This window comes from Lolium rigidum, chromosome 5 (assembly GCF_022539505.1).
Source record: "Lolium rigidum isolate FL_2022 chromosome 5, APGP_CSIRO_Lrig_0.1, whole genome shotgun sequence".
In the NCBI taxonomy this organism is placed as follows: domain Eukaryota; kingdom Viridiplantae; phylum Streptophyta; class Magnoliopsida; order Poales; family Poaceae; genus Lolium; species Lolium rigidum.
In genome coordinates, this window is record NC_061512.1 from 240,597,357 (window position 1) to 240,623,842 (window position 26,486).

Sequence of the window (26,486 nt, forward strand, 5' to 3'; positions counted from 1 at the left end):
GTTGATCCAGATAATATTCTTTATCTTCTATTACTCATATATTTTTAAGAATATTTTGGATTTTCTCCTTGATTTATTATTTAGCACGTGATTCAAAACTATTCCCCTATATGAAAAGGCCGAATTAGCTGCATTTAGCTAAAATGTACGCACATATTAAAATTATGACGCTATACACAACTAAACATGATATTAACCGCCAATAATATAGTTTCTATCTTTTTTTAGAAAAAATTGTACTTTCTTACGTCACTATGAGTTGGCCACCATTGTGCCTCCCACGACACCAAGTCCTAGCGACAAATTAGGTAATTGATGAACGAAACTAACCTAGCTACATCGGACAGTACTCACGGCGCCTGACTTTATTCTGACGAAATTGAATAAGGAAAATTAATCAGCAGGGTATAGTTCATCAGTATAGCCAGCCGGTGGTTAACACATTTCCGATTTAAGGATATATTAGATCTGGCTCTCCAAAGAAAACCTTCATACATTTTTTCTGACAGTGAAACCATAGGGCAAACCCCTACGGTGTGATTTTCTATTTATATTTCATATGTACAGAGAGAAAAATCAAGAGCAGTTACATCAAGGAGGGTAGAAATGGACAAGAAAGGGAAATAACAAAAGATTTAAGTAACACATGAGTCAAGCCATTCAAGAAGAGGTTGCACCTGACAAGTTTTAACCATACTAGATGACCCGTTGCGCTATCGCGCAAATGGCAGAATCAAGACGGAATTTAAATCATAAATTTTAGTTTATTTTAGTATTAAGAATTAACCTGCAATTTAATTGCTTTAGTATTTTGCGGACACACCATTTCATCAAGGTTTTGCGCTAAGATATAATAATTTAGTACAATTTTACACTTTTTCAGCTTTTAAGCTTTTGTATAAGCACCCCACCAAATTATGGTTATTGTACCGAAAGAAGTATCATTATAAAAAAAAGACAATTACTAATTTCAAGAAGAATGTTTCTACGTATTGTGGGTAGACTATTACAAATGTTTGCCCCCACGTAAATAATTTCCACGATTTGCGTTAATCTCATAACTCTGTATAGAAGCAAGCGATGTAGCCATGCTGTACAAGGCTTCCAATGTCGATTCCTAATATTTTGTATACATGTGCTACACCAATATTTACTCCATGTAAGACAAATGTCCTCGTTCTCCTTATAAGCTTGACTACTCTCGTATGGCAAGTGAATCGAGCATGACTAATATTGAATTATTGACTCTTGCAATGGGAAACTGAAGACACCTAGAACGAAGCAGCGGAAGGATGACCAAAATTTCTTCTAGCCACAAGAAACTCGAGGACTTCTCCCGATAAGATTGTAATCAGTGAGAGAATCAATATGAAATCTGGCAAAAGCTCCTAACAGTGATACACACATCATGCCAGATAGATCCAGTAATCACACCATGTCCCAGCAAAGCAAATCCAGCAGATGCCATACTAAGAGAACCACTAAGTGCAATGTTTCTTATACAGCTTAGCTGATGCCTCTTAGCTGGGTCCTTCTTCGCTCCTCTCGCACGTAAGCATTCAGAAAACAAACTACAATGAAATTACAGTATAGAGGCAAAAATCAAATGGAAATACAGCGAGGCAGCACTTGTACTCCATGTAGACCATTCCACACCCTCTCCGGGAGGCGCTCATTTATCCAGCAGAATGCCGAGCCTTCAGGCTCGCCTTGCCATCAGAATCCTCTTTCAAGTGCTCAACACCAACCATGTTATCCCATGTATTCAAAACCTGTTTGAAGTAGCACAGACAGAAATTGCAGTAAGAAACAAGCACTAAGAAACTAACAAATAACAGGTACAGAAAACACCTACTTTATCTAACAGGTCAAATTGTTCATCAAGCGCTTGAAAGCTCAGGTTAGGTCCTTCATGCGGTGGCAAGCTAGTGATCACCTAGAGAATATATTTTTTCATTAGTAAACGCAAAGTGTGAAAAAGATATCCATATATCTACAAATAAATGCTAAAAAATAAACCTTGAAGCTATAAGGAATTGTTGTCTTTTTGTTGTGCATCAGTGCAAAAGATGTCGTGCTAAATTTAATCAACATTCCCACTCCTGTGTCGGCTAATACAAGAGGGTAGAAAAAAGTATTGCATTCTTCTTTTCTACCTTCCATCCTATGTCGATGCGTGCCATTTGAAAAGAGAAAACAGATGTTTGAAAACTGATTGTTGTACTTTGAGATCTTAAATATATATTGCAAACTACTTGTAGATCACTTCCATGTGATGGGTCCCATCAATGATATTCTAGAAATAAATTGCAACATACAAACAAGTCACTCATTTAAATAAAGCATCGAAGGAAATTTGAAAACATTTCTATAGTATTCATTTCTAGAACGGGATTGAAGGAAACGTAAGTTATATAGGACATAGAGTTGTTTCGTTTGCCATAAACCATTTTTGAGTTTTTTTGTTTAACATCAACTCAGTTTGAGCAATTTATATAGGATTATCAAGAACATAAAAATCCATGCTAAATTCTGAATATCAAGACAAGCGATACAAGCAATAACCGAGACATATTTGAATATGCAGCAACCAAAATCTCTAGTACACATTGCCTTTGCCCTGAGAATACATTTAGCATGTGATGTATGAAATAATAAATTGGGTGAGAATAGAATAATGTTCTTTCTGTCTGAGGGAAAAATGCAATATGAGTGGTAAGTGGTATAATTTCAAACACACCAAAATCATGTTACAAACACAACATATTTAGTTAGTTTTCCTTTAGGACAATTACCATGGCACACCAACAGCTAAAGAAAAGGAACCCAATAGTAACATCAGTTAAAAAGTAGACATGTTGTCAAGACCAATATATATTTTGATTTAGAAAATATTGGCTGAAATGACCGGGGACAAACTAAAATTGATAAACATGGTACTAACAGTACCTACATCAGATCAGCAGAAGAAGTCAATTTAAATTTCACAACCAGCTTACTTGCCTACAACACGTACCATCTATGAACATGCAGTTCAGAAAATAATTTTGAATGTGGCACAATATACACATCAATAATCCTCATCGTTGGCATCTACAACATTATCATCCTGAATCCTGACAAAGCACACACATCAATAATCAGTAATATTTGACAATGGGGGAAAAGCAATTAAAACTCTACCCTCCGGAATTCCTTGAACCTAGAAGCATATAACAACGCCCACCTTGCTCTGCTTATAAACTAATGCTCTTCCTTCCGCACAAAAACAAAGTGATGCTCTACCTTGATGCACTTGATGTGGAGGGAGGCATAGTGATGCGCAACACTTCGCACAAAGAATAAACTCTGTTGTTGTGGTAATCAAGCTGAACATCAATGATCATGTGTTTCCTGCCTGTTCCCTTTCTGTTCCACCAAATAGAAAGAGCCATTCCTCAGGGGAGACGAAGAAAACCAATAGAAAATGAATTGAGAGGCATTAAGAAATGCTAAAAAAATAAACAATCACCTCCACCCATGAAAAAATATAAGAAAGAGGGAATAATGCTAGTGTGTATGGACGATGGAGGAGAAGAGAGGTCAGTAGGATAATCATACCTGCAGATGGCCGTTGTCACTGTCTCTGAATCTTCTGGACAGCCGAATCCTAGCAGCAAAATCAAAATAAATTACGGGGGGATCGGAGAGGGGCAGCCATAAGGAAGAAGGGAGAAGAGCACGCACATGAACCGTACCTAGTTGGGGGTGTTTGTTGCCGGCGTCGCTTGAGGTTGTATTATCTAGGTTAACTGCAGCCATCTTGAGGAGACGAGGTTCTGCATACATACAGTATGCTGCAAGTGCAAATCAGTCTAAAGTGACAATCAAGAGACAATAGGACACCGGTACCATAATTTAGGCCAAGACTACTGAATGTACAATAGGCATACACTAAAAATAATGAAATAACTGAAATAAAATAGCACAATCAAATGGTAGATATTTTACAGCTCCTCCAAAACTGCAGGACTTGTACCTGTTCAGGTCAGTTCCGTCCGACTAAGTAGGTACTGCCTCTCCCAAAACTGTCAATTCAAAACACGTTATCAATGCTCCATAAAAAATATTACATGCAAATGAGACACGGTATACTTTAAAAATGAAAGAGCATGGGGTCAAAACCTGTTATCCTGAGCTTATTGCATCTGTAGTGCTTTAAAAGGTACATGAGGAAGCTCAATGACATCATTGCCGTCTTCAGCTGAAGCTTCGATCTGCTGGAACATTCGTTTTCTCTTCAGGTTGTACTTCAGTAAGCATCTGTCCGAGACTCAAGGGAAAGCTGCAAAAAAAGCGACAATTAAGATTTAGAAGAGAAACAAGTGTTCATTTAAGTTCAGAACTCGAAGTCTATCATGTTGGTAATTTTCCGAAAATGAACAACCAATGAAAATTGTTGAAGCTTTTGGGGGAAAACCTCAGCTTCCGAATTCAGCCAAGAAAGGCTCCTTATCTTATCAATATTAGTTAATAGGTAAAGTAAGAAGGTAAGCAGATCCATGTAATTGTGGCAGCGGTATCTTATAAACTGGATCTAAATGTCCTATTGCTATCACCATTCATCTCATATCTTTTGCAGGCCATTATCTGAAATAAGCACATGCAGGCCTACATGAACAATTAGTATATGACATCTAATAAATGTAGACTAAAGCTGGCCAACATACAATTTTCTTTTTTCATAATCTCTAAATCCTAGGCTCATGTACTCTTCCATACTTTACAAATTTTAGGTGGGCTCATGTACATAAAAAAGAAGGCCATCGCTAGGCATCAACCGGCTAATACAATATGTAAACAGTCTGATAACCTGCTAATTTGCTAGCACCTACCATCCGGTTACAAGCTTAGACTCTGGCGCTGCATTGCTGAAGGGAAGAGAAAGGAGGTACTCAACTATATGATAAAACTAAAATGACACCTGAGCATATTAAAATCCGGAAAAATAACATGAGGGATGGGTTAAAACAATTGGGATAATCAGATGCAGATATGAGACTACCTTCCAACTGAGAACAATTCTTTGTTGCCTCCATCCTAGCATCCATGTACCCCTGCTTCCCTCATCAGCTAGTGATTTGAGGAGCTCAATGAAAGTCTCTGAAATATTATAATAGCAGCCATATTGAACAGCTAGCCCAAAAAAATCGGCAAGAATTAATAAAAATCTGGAAATAATATATTGGCAATTTGGTGTTGGCTCAAGCATACTGGAGACTGACATTTAGTTCGCTACTCAATTATTATTGCTGTTTAAGTAGAAGTTTAGACACCGAAGAGCACAACAATATAGTCATGTTAAGGTTCGCTTATCAAACTTCATTCACATGCGGGAGGCATTATTACCTGGGCATGGCACGTATGTGGAAATTGTATGCGAGTGTTAAGCATACAATCTGCAGAACTAATTCTCTTCAGACCATATAGCTCCAAGCCTGCAACATTCCCCATGACCAACCACCAAGCTTCTTGTTTCACCTACAGAAAACATCACGGAAAGGCTTAATGCAAATTCATTTATCCACTCTTTCATACCAAATACCAACTCTCTAGGCTATATTTTTGTACCTGGTGCTTCGGGCCACGATGGCTAACAGCTTGCAGCAAATGTCCAAACTTCCTAATTGATTGTCATTTGCAGTTCATCTGTGCACACGTGATCTTAGCTGAACATGCATCATCAGAACAGATAACCTGAGCCAAAATGAACAGGGCAAATCATGGTAAAATTTGGAGGTGGATCATAGATTACCTATCAAGTATCCCCAAGCTATCATCCGTTGCTCCTCTCCATCGCTTCAGAAGCGGCAACACCTGCAGCAGGACACATGGACACCAACGTTGCCGTCTCCTGGGCACCCAAACTCAACTGTAAAACAACAACAAAATTAGGAAATAGTATATCGCCCTTTATATGTAGTAATGCTGCTGGGATATTGTTAGAATGTTAGCGTACTGTATGCCTCTTCAATCGCCGATAGTGCTGAAAACAATGTCGAGGTTGTCTTATTATACCGCAAAGAATATGATATGCATTTAAAACTATAAAGAATATGCTTAAGGAAAAGCAAATATCTCCCAAGTTAAGCATAGCTATCAATGAAACCAGGGGTATTATAAAAAGGAATGGCCATTCCTAATAAGGAGCTCCTTCCCAAGCAAAAAAAGAGTCCATGCAACACAATTGTGAGTACATGGTAACAAGGATCACATGTGACGCAAGCTCGTATGGGTTTAGCAAATTCTTATCTTCCCATAACTTTTTGCTGTTAAACCCCGTCCAGGGCGGCCAAAGGACAGCACAGTATGACCAGAGAATAAGCCTAAACTGATTCGTTCCAGGGAAGCACAGCCAGCACAGTACAACCAACGAATAAGCCTCTTTCCAGGGAATACGTCTTAATTTCCCAATCCAACGACTGGAAAAATCATTTACTTCATAAGCCTAAACATCCAGAGATAACTAAATCTGAAATCACCCTCCTTTGTTGCCGCTGAACAAAACACTTGAGAATCATGGACTTGCTAGGGAGGCGCATATGGTGTCAAGGCATGAGCCTGCAAACTGGCGAGTGCTGCTATGTTTTTCTTTAAAACACTGCTATTTTCAGAATGCTATTTCTCTCACATGAAAAAGCTAATATTCAGAATTTAGTTCTAATAGTCTCACTAATTCTTGCGGCGCTAAGAATTACAGACGTTGTAATAAAGTAGAAAACTGAAACAATTGGCAAGCTCAGGAAAAAAAACGAGAGAATCAGTTTTAAACAAGTAAGCACACACCACTTGTAAATTGACAGCAAAATGTGATCCATTGTGGGGAGACAATATGCATAGGAAAAAAAGGTGAGGAAATCCACTTCGATCATAGACACACAAAATACTAAATCCAGAGAGTTTTAATAGACTTCAAGAAACCTTCTACTTTGCTGCTATTAACATTAGAGCAGACATCCTGGCTCCTAAAATCACTATAGAATCTCATTCTAATACTCATTACAGCAGATATCCGTAGAACTTTAGTACTCATTATAAATTCTTTCTACCAGGAAACATCCACATGAAGTTAATAACTTTTTATGAACATTACCTAACTGGAACGGCTAGAGTAATATCAAAGACTAATTACCAGCCCAAACAAACATATACGATTCACTGAATTTCACCAGACATTCACTGAATTCAATAATATAGACACGTGGAGACAATTATGTTGAATAAAACAAACATGAGAGGAGGATCTATGACTCACCATGCAGAAAATGATCTTATTGGCAATGAATGTGGCTCCATGTCCAAAACGTATATGTAATCTGCACAGTGCACTTGCTTCATATAAGAGGATTCAGCCAAATAACTTTATGGTCTGGCATAATCTTGATCTTGCCTTTGCATGCCCTTGTCAACAAGGCTGTGAGGTACCTCCACACCTTCAGGCTGCAAGTCTACCAGACCTTGCCATTTAGAACAGAATCAAAATTAATTACCATCAAATAGGGTCAATGCACAAAAGATAGAACCATGCATTGTATCTCAAAAGGCGCCTCTAAAGGACATATCATTAAATCTACCCATATATTCTTGAAAATATGAGGTGCAAAAATTATCCTTGGCAAACATCCAACAAGTCTTGCTCTCAATCTTGCTGTCGTCAGAGAAAATGTTAGCAACAACACACATCGATTAAGGAAGCAACGAGCAGCAGCAAAGGCAGCAGCCAGGCTTGGCAGCAGTAGATCTAGCAGTACAAAACGACACTGACCACATTTACAACCAGCAACACGCACATATAGCAGCACGAGTAGCAGAAGTAGCCCACAAAGCAACAGCACAAAAACACAACACAGTACCAGCAAGGAAATCTAGGGGAGACAGAGAGAGGAAGCAAAAGCTCATCTGCCTGACGGAGGATGAGACGGGGAAGAAGGGCGTGGTCGACCGGCACGTGGCCCCCACATGCCGACGAGCTGCATACGCGCGACGAGCTCCGGCGACTCGTCGTTCTGCTCTGCACCACCATCTGTCGAGGAGGAAGCTTCGGCGGGCCCCCCACAGGCAGACGAGCTGCACATCCGCGGCAAGCTCCCGTGACTCGTCGCTCTGGTCTGCAGCACCATCCGTCGAGGAGGATGCCACCGGCGGGGCTGAGCAGCGCGTGCGGATCCTCTGCACATCTCGGCCTCGTCCGTGAACCAAGATATGAGCTCCGGCGGTGCGCTTGCCTCATGCCTCGTCCGCGCCGCTAGCCTCTCCCAGACTCGCTCCTGCCGTCAGGCATCAGCCGCCATGGCCGCGCATCTTCTTCCCCTAGCCATGACCGCTCGCCCCGCCGTTCGCCGCGCGCGCTCGCCCCACTGACGCCCCGCCCCGCGCGAGGTACTCGTCGAGCTCGCCCGCCTCTGCCCGCCGACAGGAGTGGGGAGTGGAGGCCGCGGGAGAGAGGAGACGAGAGGGCGGCGGCTCGAAGTGGGAAGCCGGAGTGGACGCCGCAGATATTTTTGCCAATGAAGATCTAGGTTTTCACAGCGGGACATGTGTGCGACGTGCACCTGATCATTAAGCTGGTTCGCTGGCTGAAACACCTGCCCCACACGTAGATGGGCCCAGCTGTCATTGACCTGTTCAGACAAGCACGAAGTGAACAAAAAATTACCATATCCGACGGCTGCTGTGAAAAGTGGGATTGTGTCAACCGGATTGGACGGACAGGATTCATGTGCCCCTCTCAGACCCTCTGGTTAGCTGGGTAGTGTTGCAACATTTATAGGAGAAACTAGATGGTCCATGCGCGCCCTGTCGTGCCATCCTCTGATATTTCGATTAGATTATGTGACGTGTGGCTTCCTTTATCATAATGTACGTGGGTGTGTTACTGTATTGGTTGTTTCCATGTACTGAAGTTTACCGTGTTTTCCATGTGTTTGCCTCCAATGCTTTAAAGTTTCATGATCATTCTCATTTGTTTCCTTTCTAGCTGATCAGATTCTCCGTCCATGCTAAGGATTAACCATTGAAGAGAGAGATTCAGTTACTTGCACATTTGTAGCACAAAAATCATGTCACTTGCACACAAATGGTGCAAATGCTCCAGTTTGCCAACGAACACATTATCCTTCTGCCTCATTTTCAGGTTCCTTTTTTTTCAAGGATAGATTGCAACACTATCTACCGAGCCAAGAACCACTCATCACCGCGAGCCAAAAAATAGGACAAGGGAGAGAAGGGGCAGGAGAGTGCTCGCGCCACCTCGCTCCAGCTTCCCGCCGATATGCTTTGGTAGCACAAAGGGATCACCTTGAGTTTTGCGTCACTGCATCTCCATGCATAGATGCATGTGGAGGAAGAGATTAGACCCACCTCACTGCTGCTAGGGTTCTCCGTGGGGGCGCTTGCTGAGGTGGAAGGGTTTGGATCACACAAATTACCACCAAAGAAGTTGGAGGCCACATGCCACAATGTTGAGAAGCCTCATGTGTGCCCCTAAAATTATGAATAGTTTAAATGCTAGTAGGATTTGGCATGTAAGCCGCTGGATCGATGCTTCTAGCGAGCCTAGATGGACACTTTGTGTGTGTTATTCTACTCTTGCGTCTACTGCTCACTCGTTGCAGCCGCCGATATCTTGGATCCTTTTTCGCCCCTCATCGGTGTAGATATGATGCTGCCAGCACTCCTCGCTGTAAAATAGGGCGTCGGCTCTGCGCGCGAAAATTAATCAGGAACCGTGTTTAGATGATCACAAATCAGAGTGTCAACTTCTGCATACATAACAAAAAAGTGTATTTTTCTGGATGTTTACCGATATATGTCTCGGTTTCTGGTGAGTGTGCACGTGCACCAGAAGCAAGTGTGGAGATAGTGGTGGCAAAGTTCACATGTGTCGTTATCGCGGGATAACGCACGACGGGCCTCGGTGATGGCGAGCTCCGGTTGCTTGGGCGGAGAGCATGACTCGGAAGCTTGTGGTGACTTTGGTGGTTGTCTTCAGGGAGGTGGGGAAGTTTTAGTAGTACTCCATTTGTTGGTTATAGCAACTCCGAACCGCCACGTATACCTGGCCATGGGAAGCCCGGCCCGGCCCGAAATTTCTGGGCTTGGGCCTGCCCGAGCATGCATGTGGGCTGGGCCTAGGCCGAAAATTTAGGCCCGATGACTATCACGGGCCGGGCCTGGGCTTGAGAAATGCATGAAATAGGGAAGATACCCGGCCCGAGACCCGAGGCCCGACGGGCTTTTGTACTGATGGGCCGGGCTTGGAACTAAAAGTTAGGCCTGATGGTCGGGCCGGGCCGAGCCTAGGCCTGGGTTTTTTGCGTCGGGCTTTGTTAGGCTCGGCCCGAAGCCCGACCCAGCCCGAAGCCCGACCCGGCCCGAAGAATGCCCAAGTATGCCGCCACGTGATCCCTTGGCCTCGGCGACACGTTGAACACATGTGACCCATGAGGACGACACGCACACGACAGACGGAACCAACGCAGGCAGACATACGGTCCCAAACAAGGGCCCATCACTAAGCGACGAACGGTTCCCCACATCTGGCACGGAAACGGAAAATTCTATTTAACGCTCAATAAGAAAGGTATCGACTTGACGATGTCCTTCAGCGCATACTCCCGATCGGTAGTTTTAGGGTGACCAATTAAGTTTGTTTGTGAGATGTCTCGTTTCATATTCTTAGTTCTTTTTGCACCACGAACATGTTGTTTCTCTCCTTTTATTTTGTATTTCCCCCCCTTTTTTAAATCCATGCGATTTTCAGTTTGGGAAAATTTTGAATTCATCAATACTTTTAATTTTGAGAATATTATTTCTCGTCCATGGAATTTTTTTAAAAGCATGAACATCTTTCCAAATTCAAAAATATTTTAAAAAAAATAGGATATTTTTTCAAATTCGTGAACACTTTCTAATTCATGAACTTTTTTCCAATGTTGAATCCCTAAATATTTTAAGTTCATGAACAGTTTTTTAATCCATGTACAGTTTTAAACTTGTAATTATTATTAAGCGCGAACATTTTCTAAACTCAATTTTGTTGAGCATGAATATTTTCCAAACGCCAACATTTTTTGAACTCTTTGATTTTTTAAGAGCAAACATTCTAAACCCCAACATTTCTAAACTCGAACATTTTTTAAGCGCGAATATTTTCTGAATGCGAACATTTTCTCGGTGCGAATATTTTTTAAGCATGAATTTTTTTTAAATGCTAAAAAATTAAGCCCGTTAAATCTTTCAATCTCATGAGATATTAAAATCTGTGAACATTTTTCAATTTTTTATCAATTTTTGTTTATCAAAAAATAATAATAGAAAGAACCTAACATTTATTTTCCCAATAGCTGCAGCGAGTGAACGGAAAAGTTGTAATATAACTAACATGATAGTTCTATTATATCGAAGAAACAACAAATGTACTAACCCCAATCACCACGGGAGGGTTCACCAGCCTCGTCACTTGACGCGAGAAGACGTGCCTAGGAAAACGCAGGCACGAGCACTAAGCGACGCCGTTTTACGTAGGCACATATGTTTTGCAGGTGGGGTCAGCGACGGCGACTTGCAGATCGCTTAAGAGCACTCACATTACTGGGAGCTTAGAGCTCTTAGTAGATAAATGTGAAGCTGCAAAATACTTTGAAATCTCACACGCCATCTGCCCAATGAAATATTCTAATCTTTGAAGCTATGATTGTTTCTCTCCTTCCATACATTCCAAGCTGCACATACAAAAATCTCCATGAAACAAGGACCTTTGTATAAACTTTTGGCTTTCAACACTTTCTGAAAGATCCCAATAATCCATTATTATAACCCATTTATACTAATTTCTTTTACTTTTTGAGAACCTACTCATAAGATTATAATTCTAACAAAACAATTTCGTAATTACATAGCTCTAATGTCTATAATTGTGAAACCTTTATGTTGAACCAGAATTACAATAACATGTATCTTATTTTCATTTCTACATAATGTAGATTGATACATTTCCTTTAATAGAACATGTTATTGACTTGAATCAACATAAATATAACAAGAACATCATGAAAATACCAAATTATAATCCTCAACAGATTTATTAGTTCTACTAGAATAATGTGTCTGTACATAGTTGTGTTCATTTTACTGTCGTTGTACACCCTTATAGAATACCTGAATGCTTTTAGGGGTTATAGAGATTTCTAGAGCCTACAACTGTCAATATGACATTTAAATTGTATGTAATGTTTCACTTATAGAGAACGTCAACTATGGCTAGCTTTATTTGTATCATTTAATAGTCATCATGCACAAGAGTAGTCTAGAGAAAATAAGGAGTTCTTAAAACCCATTGCAAGTATTTGTCTAAAAAATAAAATATATTTATATGATGAGTCATGACATTTGTTTCTCTAAGAAAAATCTTTAAATCAACCTTCCTGGTCATACACACGGTCTCCATGACTAACAAAGCACCCATGCATTTTAGCGTGATTTTCTGAACATATTCTGAGCATCTCTCAGCATGGTAGTCCATGTCAACTTGACATGTTTGCTCATGTTTCTAGAATAGGGGATTACTAAATGATACAACACCTATCATTGTAACAACTTGGAGGTAGATGGTGGAAAGTAATCGGAAATATGTGATAGACACGCAACTTGCGGTGAAAAGTGGAAAAATTCAATTGTGTATGAAATTTCATTGTTGAATCTGCCATTTGCTCGCCGTAGGCAGGTAGTTGGAACAAAATCTTCTTGATAAATTAATTGTATTATTGTTTTTATATTAAGAAGACAAGATAATTTCTCAAATTTTATGAAAAGGATAAAAAAATCACGACTCAAGTTAATTCATGCGGTTAAACAAGACACCATAATACAAGTGTGTGCAAGGTCACTCTAGATCATATATGAACAATAGTTATAGTAAAAAAAAATTCAAAGGTACTTGGGTGTCCCTATCCTACTGAAAATAGCAAAACAAAGAATAGAGAGCCTTGGAGGACAATTTTGAGAAAAATGTTGAGCAGTTGGAATGAGTTGTTCTCATATGGAAATTTTCTTGTTATTCTAAATGTTGGGATGTCCATGTTTCCTTTCTTCGAAGTACCTAATGGGATTCAGAAAAAGAATGAGGTAATTGCATGGCTCATACATAAACTTGTCATTGGGGTGCATTTTCATACAAAAACTTGTAAAGCGTGTTCACCTAGTACACGAACTTGTTACTTACGTGCAAATTCATACAAAATGCTTTCAGTCAACATTTGGTGCTGCCACGCTGGATCGAAATTAACAAAGAGACCCATTCGGTTCTCTATTTTTATTTTAGCGCGATCCCTTTAGCCCGTTCTCTCTTTCATGTTCTGCTTTGAGTCTTGACCTGTCTGGAACCTTGGCAAACAGACTATAGCAAACATACTCCATTTAAATAAGAGCTGGCATATTCGTTGTTTACCTAGTGCAGTAGTGTATACACTTAAGCCATGTCCAACGGAGCGACACGCGTCCATTTAGGACCGCGCTGAAAAATGCGTCTCTACCTAGGCTCAACAGTCCAACGCATAGTGATCGGGCCATTCGTTGAGACGCAAACACGGCGCATATTTACGACTCGGATGCGTCTCGTAGGACGATGCACGGTCGCACCGCGTGACCGCTCGCTTTTTCTGCGGGCTCGCCTATCAGCGACCTAGAGGCCTGTTCCGAGCGCATCGCTTCCGCGGCCATTGCTTCGGTGATCTTCGCTTCCGCGTCTACGCCGCAGCCTTCACCATCAATGGTGTCGCTTCCTCTTCTACACTCCTGGCGGGAGACGACTGTACTTCCGCATCACCATGGAAAAGAAGAAGCACGACTCCCAAACGTCCGGCAGCAGCATCAAGAAGGAGACACGACTCAACAGGGTGCCGCTCCACATCGACTGGCGCGGCTCATGCACCAGAGCAGGACCAGACCTAGTGTCGTTCATCCCGTGGACTGCCCTTAGGCAGACAAAAGCACTTGGCATATGCAATTCAAATATGTCCATTTTAGAGCATCTCCAAGTCGCGTCCTCCAAAGCAAACCCCAAAAGTATTTGGGGCACGCCGGATAATTTTTTGTTCCTAGCCGCGCGTCCCAAAGGCCCTTCGTCCGGCGCAGCGCAGGAGCTACGACGGAGGGGAGGCGACGACGGGGCAGGACCGTCAAACGCACCGCCGGGCAGCCAGTAGGCTAGGGTTAGATAATCTAGCCATTTTCATTCAAACTTGTAAAATATAATCAAATTTGAATGAAAACCATTATTTTCGTGCACTTTATTTATTTGGGATGCGTTTGGGGGACGTGGCTGGGGATCGACATCCCCTAATCGCGACACGAAGAAAACTCGTCCCCCAAACACTCGATCCGACACTGTTTGGAGGTCACTTTGGTGGGGACGTGGTTGGAATGCTTTTAACCGGTCAATAGTGGACAAAAGGTTGGATCATCATTGTCGAGTGTTTTTTTGTAAAATAATAGGAAAAAAGTAAATAAATAAATGTGTACTTTGATTTTGAAGAGAAATCTTTTGAATTTTTAATTTTAGATAATGCCAAAAGAAGTTATCAACTTTTCGTAAAAAAGGTTTCTTCATATTCTAAGTAAAAAAAATCGTTTCTAGCCAACAATACAGGTTGATAGATAATTTCAAACATTTTGCAAATTTTAATGCTTTCTAGTTACTTTTACTCAATTGAAATCCAAATTCTAGAAAAATTCAAGTCAATTAATTTGGGATGGAAGAGTATATCTCCATCATCCCACTAGGGCGAGAGAGATAGGCGAGAGATAAGCAATGGATTCCGACCGGCAGTAACCGCCCGGTCTTAAACTTGCAGAGCCTCAAAGTGCCCACTCAGGCCGCGAGATGCAATACGTATATAGGGATCGTGCTAGAATAAAAAGATAAAATGGGTCTCTTTGTTAATTTTCAATCCAGCGTGGCAGCACCAAATGTTAGACTGACAGCGTTTTGTATGAATTTGCACGCAAGTTACAAGTTCATGTACTGTCTGAACACGCTTTACAAGTTTTTGTATGAAAATGCACCCTAATGACAAGTTTATGTATGTGCCATGCAATTACCTCAAAAAGAATAGACTATTAGAGATCTAGATATTTGTGGCAATGTGATTAACTTAAATGAAAATTTTAGCTAACTAATTGGGGATTATTTTTTACGAATAGGTAAAGGAGGCTTGAGAGTGGAGGTTGCCGAATAACCTAGAAATATATACTTGGTAAATGGTTGTTCAAGCCACTGAATGAGGATAGCGTGTGGCAAGAGTTGCTTCATTATAAATACCTTCAGATGATGCCAAAACTGACAGCCAAATTTATAGATTCTTCGTCTTTGTAAGAACCAAACATACGCCTTTTTTGGTAGAGGTACAAAACAGGCACGCGCTTTTAGGAAACGTTTAAGTATAGATAAATAATAGTATGGTTACTTAGGTTCCTGATGTTTTGGTATTCTGAAATATATTTGGTAAAGAGGCTTAGAGCATATACATCTAATAATTACCTTGTTTTTCTAGAATTTGCGATTGTTAACCTAAAATTCTAGTGTGTTTGGCATGTCTACCTTTTGGTAGTTTGTTCTTCTCTATTAAAGAGGAGCATGCTTATCAATATGAAAATATCAAATAATAGTTACTTTGTTTCATGTTCTTATTTAATAGAAAATTATTGGCTTCATCAATAACTAGATCACATGAATATTAATTAACAAAACATGTAGAATTCATTCTTTTTGGTAATGCTTGAGCCCGAGCTTCTCTTGTTCATATCCACCATCTCCAAGCAATTGATGTGCAATCCCACCATTGATCTTCACCAGGTGTTGACAACTTCCATTGAGTTTGATTCTGCATGAATGAATAACTTTCCTTCGTCCGCAATCACAATCAAGGTGAGTGTAGAATAACACTACATAAACCATCGAAAGAAGTTGAGACTACTTTGGGGGAGGCTACGGCTACGTAGTCAAACTACCTGGTGGTGGTGAGGTGCCCTATGCCCCTATACACCTAGACCAGGGGAGTACATCAAATGTAACATGGGTGAGGATATTGCTCGTTTGCTTGATAACTACTTTAATTCTTGGTTAACCAACAAAATCATGACTTTTTTTGTTTGAGTGCTGCCGGCTTCCCCTATTTTATTTATTGTCTGAAGGCTTTCTTAACTAGGCATTTTTAAGTAAGGAAAAATGCATGCATAACAATTGCAATCACAAAGGGATTGAAAAAAACACAATTACACACAAAAAAATGTGCATATATATGTTGTTACACATCCATGTGAAATTATACGTCTTCGAGCAAAAAATATGCATTTATTTTTCTGATGCACTACACATACATTTGAAGATATGTTAAAATTACACACACATATGCACTTGTGAACATATGTGCAATTTCTTAATTCTCGGGAAATCGAAGTCATCGACCTTTATGTGGATCAACGGTGGCATCCACGTTCATCTAGATTGAATTTTTCCTCCAATTTTCTCTTATATTATATTAGAATTTAATTTTCCATGCGCAATTAGAAGCCAATAACAATCTAAAAAAACAAACAACCACATGCCCAATCACAAGTTAAAATGGAAAAAAATCAAAATAAAATAGAGATTACATATAAAGTTTAAGATTGTACATATATATATGCAGTGAGAAAACGGTCAAGCTTTCTTCCATCCTTCCTAGCTCATCGAGCTTGCACCCGTCTCGCGCATTAATGTGCGATTACACATATGGAATTGCATATAAAAAACCTATAGGTGCAATTACACATTGTGGTTTTTCAGTTACATACATATATATGCAATTGCACGTCCACATGTGCACATAAAGTTATTATGTGATATTACAAGCATTATTATTCCATTAGAAAAATGTACGGTTACACATGGATCGAAAACAGCCGCACAAAATGATAGATCCGACCATAGATACAACAGCACGAGAGCAACGGAACCATAAAACGCCCGACAGGAAACAACACGGGAGAAGAAAAATGACTACACCGTTTGCACAAAACTCACTCAGGCGGTGACCAAGCACTGACCCATACTCATTATATTAGTATTTTGCCTCTGTCGTGACCGTGGTCGCACTAAAGCTGTCCTTAACCTCTCTGATAATCACCACAGTAGCTCCATGCCTAAAGCAGGAAAAGAACAACAGCACTCCTTGAACATACCGAATGAACTAGAGGACACATCCATGCTTTTGTGTTTCCCTCCATAGTGCATACACATGCACATGTACATCTTATATAACTATATAAGTGCATGATTGGCAACAGTTTAACTACTCATGTGTCCATCCATGATTAGTTGTGTTGCGAAGTGATGCATCAAAATCAATGGAATCGGTGTGGGCGGTTGTAATGATTTAATCGTTTTCGTCCTGTAGAGAAAGGCTAAGCAGGAATCAACATGTCTAAACGCACTCCGTTAGCTAGCCCTCCAAGATATAGGAAAACATTGAATGTATGCATAAGAATGGCTAGATTTAAGAAATCTCCACAGATCGGCCTAACTGAATCTGGGCAAGAGAGGAAATCAAAACCCAGATGAACATAGAGCAGGAACGGAAGGAAGGAGAACTGATCGATAATTCAACTTATTAAATTTTGCTGTGTAACTTGTCACTGATTTATATTTTTCGTGTCGAACAATACTGTTCACGCGTCTACAGATGTGTATATCCACTATATCTTCTTTGAGGCTTGAATGGTTGCAGCGAATCTAGGCATCAAAATCAGTGAAATTGGTGTCCTAGCTAGTAGAAGAAAAGAGAAGCAGGTAGCAGCGCCATACCATTGCCCAGGACCAGCGCGCTGAGCTAGCACGATGTCTGTGTGTGTGACTTTAGGTGTTGCGTATCCTCTACATATTTTGTTCTTTCATCCTCTACCACTTCTTTTCACCTGATTGATGGAAAACGAAGTATGCAACGCAGCCACGGCCAGAAGCTATGGGAGTCATCTTATTTCCCCACTGGAATGCATTCTAGATTCAGATAGCTCAGAATTTGACTACCAGCTTATTGATTATTTTTCTGATAATGGACGCTTTTATCAGACTCATTGTGTCGCATCAAGGCGATAAAGTTTACACCCGGCCTCCGCATACCCATGAAGCACTCACATGAGTTTGTTAGTTTTGAATTGGATCAACTACGGTAATTGATTGATCATCACTGCAAATCTGAATTAAGCAGTCTTGGTGAGAAAAGACAATAAGCAATGAAGGAAGTAGGGGGCAGGGCTAGTCACGTAATGAGCGTTTGCTTGGCAGTTGACATCACCATTCACTCCCACAAACACAAAGGAAGAGAGGTGTCCACAGACTTAACTCTCACTGTCGACCTGCCTGTCTGCTTACCAACAAGCTCATCATCAAGTAAGAAACAGGCAAGAATGGTCTTCTTGTTCGAATCAGCTAGCTAATCAAATAGGCAAAAACAAGGAAAATATCTCATTCAAGGAATCAACAGTATGATTATCAATTAAAAATGATTTATTTTCAGAAGCAAGTGCAATGCAGAACGTGTGACTGGAGAAGGATGGCCGGAGTAGCTAGCTAGAGCTGGCCGGATGTGGTCGCAAGAGGAAACGATGGAAAGCGAGACGTCACCAACCGAACCGAAAGGCAGAATCCCCCTCCTTCCATCACACCTTTTCCCTCCACTCCTCCACCACTTCCTTGCCTCCCCAATCACACCATTCTCCCCTGCTCTCCTCTGCTCCATTACTTCCTCCTCGTCGTGGTTGTCGCCATCGTCGGAGGAGAACAAGAAGAGGAAGAGGATGTCGGACTGGGGCCCGGTGGTGATCGCGGTGGTGCTGTTCGTGCTGCTGTCGCCGGGGCTGCTGCTGCAGCTGCCGGGGAAGCACCACTTCGTCGAGTTCGGCAACATGCACACCAGCGCCATGTCCATCCTCGTCCACGCCATCATCTACTTCGCGCTCGTCGCCCTCTTCGTCATCGTCATCGGAGTACACATCACAACCGACTAGACCGGCTAGGCTAGCTAACAAGAGCCTTCATCTGATCCTGCCATGCCTCCTGTTTCGAATTTCTTCTTCTTCCTTCTCTTTATGTTCGTTTCTTTCTTCTGACTGATGCCCCTGTGTTCTTTCTTCCTCTCAATGCATATGTAACATTATCCAAACTGCCATTAAAAATATCAGTTCCATATGGTGTACTTTTTGCACATATTATTTCTACTGCAACTTTTTTGAGTTCGTTAACCACTTCCACTCAGCTCAGAACTAAAATTCTACTGCCATCTTTTTTTTCGCGAAAACGGAAAAGCCTTGCATTTCGATGAATTGATAGAAAAAAAGTTATATGTACAAGTACAAGAAAGAACCAACACCACCGTACAACCAAAGCCAACTAGCTAAACTAGGGGAGAAGCTGACGAAGTTCCCAGGCTCCCACGTCCGCCCATTGTCATGCCTCCGCCCTGATGTCGTTGAATAAGGATGCAACCGAGGGACGTGCCTTGTCAAATACTTCCGTGCTTCGGTGCTTCCGGATCCCCCATGCGGTGAGCATGATTATCGATGAAGTGCCCTTGCGCAACTAGCGAGGGGTGGTCCGCACCATCAGCGACCACCATTCTACTGCTATCTCAATTCCTCAATGTTTGTGGATTTGTGTATGGTTGTAAGAATTACAGTTTGTTGTGCTACTGATGGGAATCGACATTCCCCGATTATTGTCTTGTGTATGTAGTTTGGCTTAAGCCTTCACGAAGTTCGAATAAAATTTTGCTTATGCGTCTCTTGTAGCATTGCAAGATACTGCATCAGGAATTGAGGGTGATCCTTTCATGATCTCAAAAAAACACTCCCATATCAATCTAAAATTATTCGTAATAAACACGCAGTGGAATCTAGAACAGAATATGTGTTTCTAATAATACTGAGATTTTCCTACTAGGTTAGTCTGATCTGCAGTTTGCATAGACTATACAGACCCGAGATTTTATGTTCATGCTGATTTTACTTTAACTATTAGGAATCTGAAAAATGGTTTTTTGACAAAAACTTATTTGACACCATTCTTTTAGAGAAAAGAAAATTAAATTTCTTGTTGTAGGTCATCTTCTTATTTTTGCACCAGCTTCGTTCTTGGTCCATGTTGCAGCACTCAGGGGATTAGCGACTAGAGACTATGATGTTGGCAAATGCTACACTCGAGATAGTGGGAAGATTTTCAGCATACACAGATGGCCGCTCCACTTCCACATCAGCCTCTGTGTAGTTTGAATCACTTAGTTTATACAGGGGTTCACATACTCGGATTTCGTTAAGGCTCCATTTTTTACATGTTCTTGCCTCTATACAGGGGTTCACATACTCGGATTTCATTAAGGCTCCATTTTTTACATGTTTGGATTGTGGTAGTTTCACTCATCCTGTAGTAAATTTGCTTTTCAGTCTTCTCGTCAAGAAATATCAAGTGCTGAAGTCCCAACATGGGATTGGAACAATAGCTAGTTAGGAACGGTTAGTGAAGTCTTATTATTGCCTTGAATGAATGCAGACATTCTGTTGGATGTGAGACCTAAGAGTTCAGACTTGACAGATTCAAAATTCAGCCTCAGGGAATGTCGGTAGGATCCAAGTTAGATTCAGGACAAGTTGGCAGGTAGTAAAAACAAACAGGAAGCATATTTATATCACTGGCAGAAACTGGAAAGGTGCTGTCTGAACTGTCACAGAATAATCAATCAGTAAGTTGCCAATTTCCGATATAACAGTAGGAAGTTGCCCATTTGTAAGCAACAGAATTAGGGCGTCAAAATCCAATGTCATCTATTCATTACCACTGAGTAATTTCGCAACAAGATATACAAATTGGAGCTATATGATAATCCATTACTCAAAACAAACATACAAGGTTCCTCCCAGAATGGAATATGTGTCTACAACGGAAGCAGGGACCTGCTTCCATATATAATCGACAGCCACGATGTCGCCCTAGCTGGCAAGATGACTGGGCGAGCTTTTGAACATTGTATGCCACATATATGCTCTGGAGAGGACCATCTCGAGCTCATGGTGCGCCCAGTTCCTGGTCGGGAGGTGCTGGAGGAACATGACCATCTCTTGAAAATCTAGTTTCTGCAGCTTCTCTGACCACTGGGGAAGAAAGAGCAAAAGCAAACATCACTCTCTAAGGCTTAGACACTGTTGTAAAATTAATGATTTACTAAAAAAGCAGGATCCTTTGTCAAAAGTCTTAAGTTGGAGTGAACACGATGAAAAAAGGAACGATCTGCACAGCTGCAAATCAGTACAAAGCATGGAGGTACTTTAACTTGCTGTTAACAAAAAACTAGCTGGTGTAAAATTAATGTATACTAAACAAGCAGGATCATTTGTCAAAAGTCATAAGCTGGAGTGCACACAGTGAAAAAAGAAACGACCTGCACAGCTGCAAATCAGTACAAAGCATGGAGGTACTTAAACTTACTGTTAACAAAAAACTAGCTGATATGTACACGAGAAAATCTGGTAGATAATCCCCTTCAGCAAGATATGTATCCCACAAGCGTGTCACGAGATGAAAAGGGACCTACAATGGTGTAAGCTATTAAGCAACATGAATGTGCAGACCACATAAACAATGGACCTTGATTAGACTAACCTCGCGTATCAAAAGACAATTGAACCAACGAAAGGCGAACTGAAGGAACTCCAATCCTTGTTCCTCTATGTGCTTCGATAATGATTCTGTATTACCACCAAGATGTTGGTGGAAAAAATCAGTATTTCAAACATTTAACGAAACTTTCAAGTATTACCAGCAGATCCAAAGTCATGCAAAATTTAATGACACCATAAATACTGTTATTACTTTCCTTGCAATGCTACTAATGTCCTATAACTCCTTAGTCCTTTACTACAGTACACTGAATTATAGAAGGAAAAGCCATCATATATGTTAATCAGTGGGACAGTACCATCTATCCGATGAACCAACTCTTTCAACCTGAATACAAGGCGTTGTATTCCTGGTTGCGCAAAAGTGTAATGGTCCTGCATGCCATCGAGGAACTTCGAGAGACACCAATAGCAGTCTGCTTCTATGTTAGAAACGTCCTGCAAAGAAAGCTTTTCCATAGACCAAGTGTCCATATTGCCTTCTAAGTGCTCCGACAAGAACACAATCAAGAACGGTGTAAGAAGGTCGTTTATTCCTTGGACATAACCACTTGCTGGGTGACGGATGGCCCTGAAAATAAGGCATAAATGAATCAACTAATAGTGAAGAACAAATAAAAATATTATTGTGGCAGAATCAGAGGCCCAGTTTCCCCCCATAACGCATGCTGGCAATTGCAAATTATGAGGAAGTAAATAAAAGCTACTCCATCCGATCCAAGTGTCGGGGGTTTAGTTCAAACTTGAGATGATTTGAACTCAACCCCCGACACTTTATTATGGATTGGAGGGAGTAGTATTTTCAGCGGAACCAGTCAGAATGCATGCTAAAACAATTATAGGTGCATTTTGCTGATGAATCCAGATGAACCAGCCAAATACAGTTCCTCACCACGTATACAAAATGCGCTCCAAAGACTTCTGGATCTGAGGGTCTTGGAAAAAGGTAACATCCGGGACAGTTCTTGGGCAGTCAACAGCAATCTACAGGACAGCATGCGAGTTTAAAATAGTGGATTTAACTAAAAATTGGGGGCAAGCCTGATGAGGCAGATTGAAGCCTAAATGTTACCTGGCGAAGCATGTTAATCTCTTCATCTGAGCGATCAGTGTCATCAATATCGTAGTATTGAGAAACGCATTCTACATACTCAAGTCTTTTCCTCGTTAGAACACCTTCTCTTCTATCCGCATTGGGAGGTGCATATCCCTGTAGCCAGCTGATATTAAATTCAATACTGAAACACGACACTGGAAAGAGGATACATCATCTCATAATAAACATGTCAAATGTCTACTCACCAAAAGAAGCCTCCATATGTTAGGTCGCATATAAGGGGGCACACCACTCCAAGATAGTTCACGCAATTTATCTAGGTAGTCAAGTAAGAACAATGTATGAGAACTAAAATCTCGACAAGCTAATTTAATATAAATAGATCATAATAATGTACGACTATATAATTTATATAGAACCCAAGCAGAATGGAACCTGAAATGTAGAAACATATCATGCTCTTTAACCATGACTAAATTAAAAAATTAATTTACTGGCTACCTTTCAAACGATGCCACAAGTTCACTGAGTAACAAATTGAAACTTAATCCTTTCTCAGCATCTGAGAAAATTTCCCATGGTTGTAAAAAAGTTAAAATTGAGAACATCAAAAGAACCAGAATTGAGAAACATAACTGCCATAAGATTTAGAGGCCATAACTAGATTTAGAATGTCACTCTAGGGAAAAATCTGCAGCCTTCTCCATTTGGGTTGCATTCAATAATGTGACAGCTGCTAGATGTATATAGAGACTGGATTTTGTACATGCAAGGGTTGGTGCTTGAGTTCAGGGTTTATGTAATAAATAATCCTTTTTTTAACTAGGAAATAACTTCCATGTTGATTGCCTAATTCAAATCGTTACACACTCAACAACTGATTGAATAGTCCTACAAAGAAAATATGCATACCTAATATAACAGCTGGCCTAGAGAGTTCAGCTGTGAATTTTGTAATTCTTGCAGAATCTGTTGCCCTAGCCCCAGAAACTATTCCTTGGGCATCCGGCAATGAATTGACGCTACTTGTCGATGGTGAAATTGATTTCTTAGTATTCAGGTTATCGGTTGTGCTTCCAGATGCTTGCCGTTCTGCCTGAACAAGTAGATTTTTATCAGTTTCAATCTGCAATACTCACATGTCCAAACAACACCAGCAAACACCACATTACCTCCTGTGATCCCTCATTTTGTTCAAAATCATAGCGATCATTCTCAGAGCGTGGGGAGTATTCTGGAGGTGAAAGGGGCTCAGATCTTCGGGTTAGCAGAACCTTCCCAGGAAAGCTCCGTCCTTTGAGCATACTGGCAAAATTTGGGGAAAAAATAGAAATAAGCTCTTTCTGTAAGATTATGAGCAGGTAGATTTCGCAATAGCATGCCATATCTCTAATTATGATCGTGGAATAAAATTTAGGCAGAAACATTATCAATGGCCAGTAGCCAACATTATTTAAACTAAAATTTTACTCCAGGAGCTGTTAAATCAAGATTAGACCATCGACTGCACATATCCAGAAAAAATAGATGGTTGGGAAGTTCTGATAGAGGAGGGGACTGACTGACCCTTGCACGTTGCGGAGTGTCTGGTTGAAGCGCCATTCCGAGTTGTTGGGGCTCCCTCCGCCGCCGTTGCCGCCGCTCATGGCCGCGGGTCACTCCGAACCGCCCGAGGTGCCGGTTGAGAGCAACCGATCAGGAGTTGCTCTTCGCCGGATCTTGCTGCCTAACTCGTGATTTGTCCCTGCATGCATTAATTGTTCATTCTCTGCAGTGCGATGGAGCTCAGGGGTTAGAGCGTCGACTGGAGCGAGCACGCGCGAAGCAGAGCGGATGCCATTCTAGGGGCACGTACCTCGTGCGGCGGCGGCGGAGCAGAAAAGCTGGGCCGAGCGCGCCGGGTCAGAAGGTCGCTGGACGGGGTCCGGCGCTCGCGAACGCGGGCCGTGCAGCGGAGCGATCGGCCGGCCAGTCCAGCCAACCCTAGCAGCAATGCGGGGCGCTGAAATCGGTGGACCGCGCCGGGCGGGAAGATGACTAGAGGAGTTCCGCCGGCTGGTGCGAAGGTGGCGGCGGCGGCGCGAGGGGGTCGCCGGGGAGGAGACGGAAAAGTGTTGTTTTTTTCTCTTCGACGGAATGGGATCTGAGGAGAGGCAGTGGGGATCGCCGAAGGAGACGAGAGGAGGATGGCGAGGGCGAGGACGAGATGATGAGGTGGCACCCGGGCCCGAACGGCAGGATCGACGCCACGTGGCGATACGGACGGACAATGTTTTCCCTTCTGATGTACTATGGTCTCGAAACCAAAGGGATTTGTAACAAATTTTAGCTCATTTAAATTGTTTGTTGAATTTTACTCTTGACTATGACATTGTGGTGTATTTATCTATTTTTTTCTCGAACTGACAAAATAGACTCAGGGGCTGGTTGACATGGCATTTGACTCAACGAACAATTCGGATTTGTATCTGTAAATTTAGAACAACTGACTAAATTTGAGGTCCCTAGTGGATGCATTGTCATATGTCACATGGATGTAGCTTTTTAGTTTGGAAATGATATAATCATATCTTGAAGTCGCAATTAAAGGATAAAATATAATAATCTTTTCTACACGAGGTAAAATCCATCACAACATTAAAACTATAGGGTAAAACACAAGATTTTACTCAAGATTTGTGATGGAAAAACACTCTAGTTTATACCTCTTGTAGTAGACAAACTACTTGTTTGCGAAGTATTAGAACTGGGTTTGGTGTACCTAGATTTTAAAACTCCACTTGCCCAAATCCCGAAATCGTCTGGTGGATAAGTTTTAATATTCCATACCATGAAAATGGATAATTGGCTGCACGGAAATTTGAAGCATGTTTGGTTGATGGCCAAATTTTACGGAACATGTGCAACAAAGGCCTCTTATAATGGCAACAATGTTTAGTTGAATATTTAATCTTCTATGCATGGAAAATGTATGCAAGAAAAGTATGTCCTGCCAGCTTCGAGGTGTTCTTGAAAACAACAATTTTAGTATTTTGATTTCAAAAGTTGTGCATGGACATAACCAAATGATTCATAGATGAGACAAATTGGTGAGTAATTTATTCATTTTTTGTGTTGTAATTTTTTTAGTAAAACCAAAGGGGTTTCCAGGAGACGAGCAATATGTAGTCAACATTGTTTTGGGATTAAGTTACCTTTCTTATAAAGTCCCTTATGGAGACTAAAACAAAATCAACACAAAAAAATTAATTCGTTAAACCTAACACTTTTGAATTTAAGGGATCAACAAGAACAAACTTGTTGTAAATGTGTCTCAGTGTTGGTTAAATAAACTATTGAATGTAGTTGATTACATGATTGTCTTGATCTGTCTCATGTTAAACTCACGTTTGCATACTCAAACTCTAGATCCAGCTCATGGACTCACCCGTTAAAATAAAAGAGTGATCCTTATTTATACTAAATAATTTTATTTTATCAGAAATTGCCTCATAATCATAAAATTAGCAATGTAACAATGCAATGGTCACATGTCTCGGATGTAAATACAAATACACTATATTGTCCATATTTTTCAGTGACATTTATGTTATCTTTTATTTTTCCTAAATTTAGTTTGACAGATTTCAATTTAGTTTATTGAATCCACATGTTATTTTATTTTTCCACCTAGATATCAGAACAT

The 26,486-nt window shown here is 40.9% G+C and overlaps 2 protein-coding genes and 3 long non-coding RNA genes across 6 annotated transcripts; 1 reads left to right on the forward strand and 4 right to left on the reverse strand.

Annotated features, from left to right (window-relative positions):
* Positions 1–1,889: 1,889 nt before the first annotated feature.
* LOC124652589 lies at positions 1,890–3,399 on the reverse strand. The gene is made up of 3 exons (XR_006987719.1): positions 3,286–3,399; positions 3,017–3,116; positions 1,890–1,936 (listed from the first exon to the last, which is right to left on the reverse strand). It is a non-coding gene; the product is annotated as an uncharacterized LOC124652589 (long non-coding RNA).
* A 201-nt stretch (positions 3,400–3,600) lies between these two features.
* LOC124654138 lies at positions 3,601–4,071 on the reverse strand. The gene is made up of 3 exons (XR_006988227.1): positions 4,019–4,071; positions 3,738–3,818; positions 3,601–3,649 (listed from the first exon to the last, which is right to left on the reverse strand). It is a non-coding gene; the product is annotated as an uncharacterized LOC124654138 (long non-coding RNA).
* Positions 4,072–5,052: 981 nt separating this feature from the next.
* On the reverse strand, positions 5,053–5,881 carry LOC124652911. The gene is made up of 3 exons (XR_006987777.1): positions 5,795–5,881; positions 5,611–5,708; positions 5,053–5,142 (listed from the first exon to the last, which is right to left on the reverse strand). It is a non-coding gene; the product is annotated as an uncharacterized LOC124652911 (long non-coding RNA).
* Positions 5,882–18,684: 12,803 nt separating this feature from the next.
* On the forward strand, positions 18,685–19,271 carry LOC124653655. Its single transcript, XM_047192725.1, has one exon. The coding sequence runs from the start codon at positions 18,874–18,876 to the stop codon at positions 19,081–19,083; it is 210 nt and encodes a 69-aa protein (XP_047048681.1). The 5' UTR covers positions 18,685–18,873; the 3' UTR covers positions 19,084–19,271.
* Positions 19,272–20,729: 1,458 nt separating this feature from the next.
* Positions 20,730–24,684, reverse strand: LOC124653416 (GTPase-activating protein gyp1-like). Of its 2 annotated transcripts, XM_047192481.1 has the most exons (11): positions 24,657–24,684; positions 24,368–24,545; positions 23,974–24,106; positions 23,714–23,897; positions 23,047–23,117; positions 22,817–22,954; positions 22,637–22,728; positions 22,044–22,315; positions 21,728–21,813; positions 21,554–21,655; positions 20,730–21,219 (listed from the first exon to the last, which is right to left on the reverse strand). In XM_047192481.1, the coding sequence occupies exons 2-11, from the start codon at positions 24,445–24,447 to the stop codon at positions 21,058–21,060; spliced, it is 1,320 nt and encodes a 439-aa protein (XP_047048437.1). In that variant the 5' UTR covers positions 24,448–24,545; positions 24,657–24,684; the 3' UTR covers positions 20,730–21,057. The 2 variants fall into 2 exon arrangements, with proteins under 2 accessions (XP_047048437.1, XP_047048436.1); XM_047192480.1 differs by lacking the exon at positions 24,657–24,684 and having other exon boundaries at positions 24,368–24,549.
* Between the last annotated feature and the right edge of the window lie 1,802 nt (positions 24,685–26,486).

What these genes read in the sequence shown, in the direction of transcription:
- LOC124653655 (XM_047192725.1), top strand. Translation starts at nt 18,874, where the DNA reads ATGTCGGACTGGGGCCCGGTGGTGATCGCGGTGGTGCTGTTCGTGCTG.
- LOC124653416 (XM_047192481.1), bottom strand. Translation starts at nt 24,447, where the DNA reads ATGAGCGGCGGCAACGGCGGCGGAGGGAGCCCCAACAACTCGGAATGG. An exon ending in TAGGCCAGCTGTTATATTAG is followed by an intron (nt 23,118 to 23,713) that starts GTATGCATATTT and finishes TTGACTACCTAG; the next exon opens with ATAAATTGCGTGAACTATCT. An exon ending in GTTGGTTCATCGGATAGATG is followed by an intron (nt 21,814 to 22,043) that starts GTACTGTCCCAC and finishes GTGGTAATACAG; the next exon opens with AATCATTATCGAAGCACATA.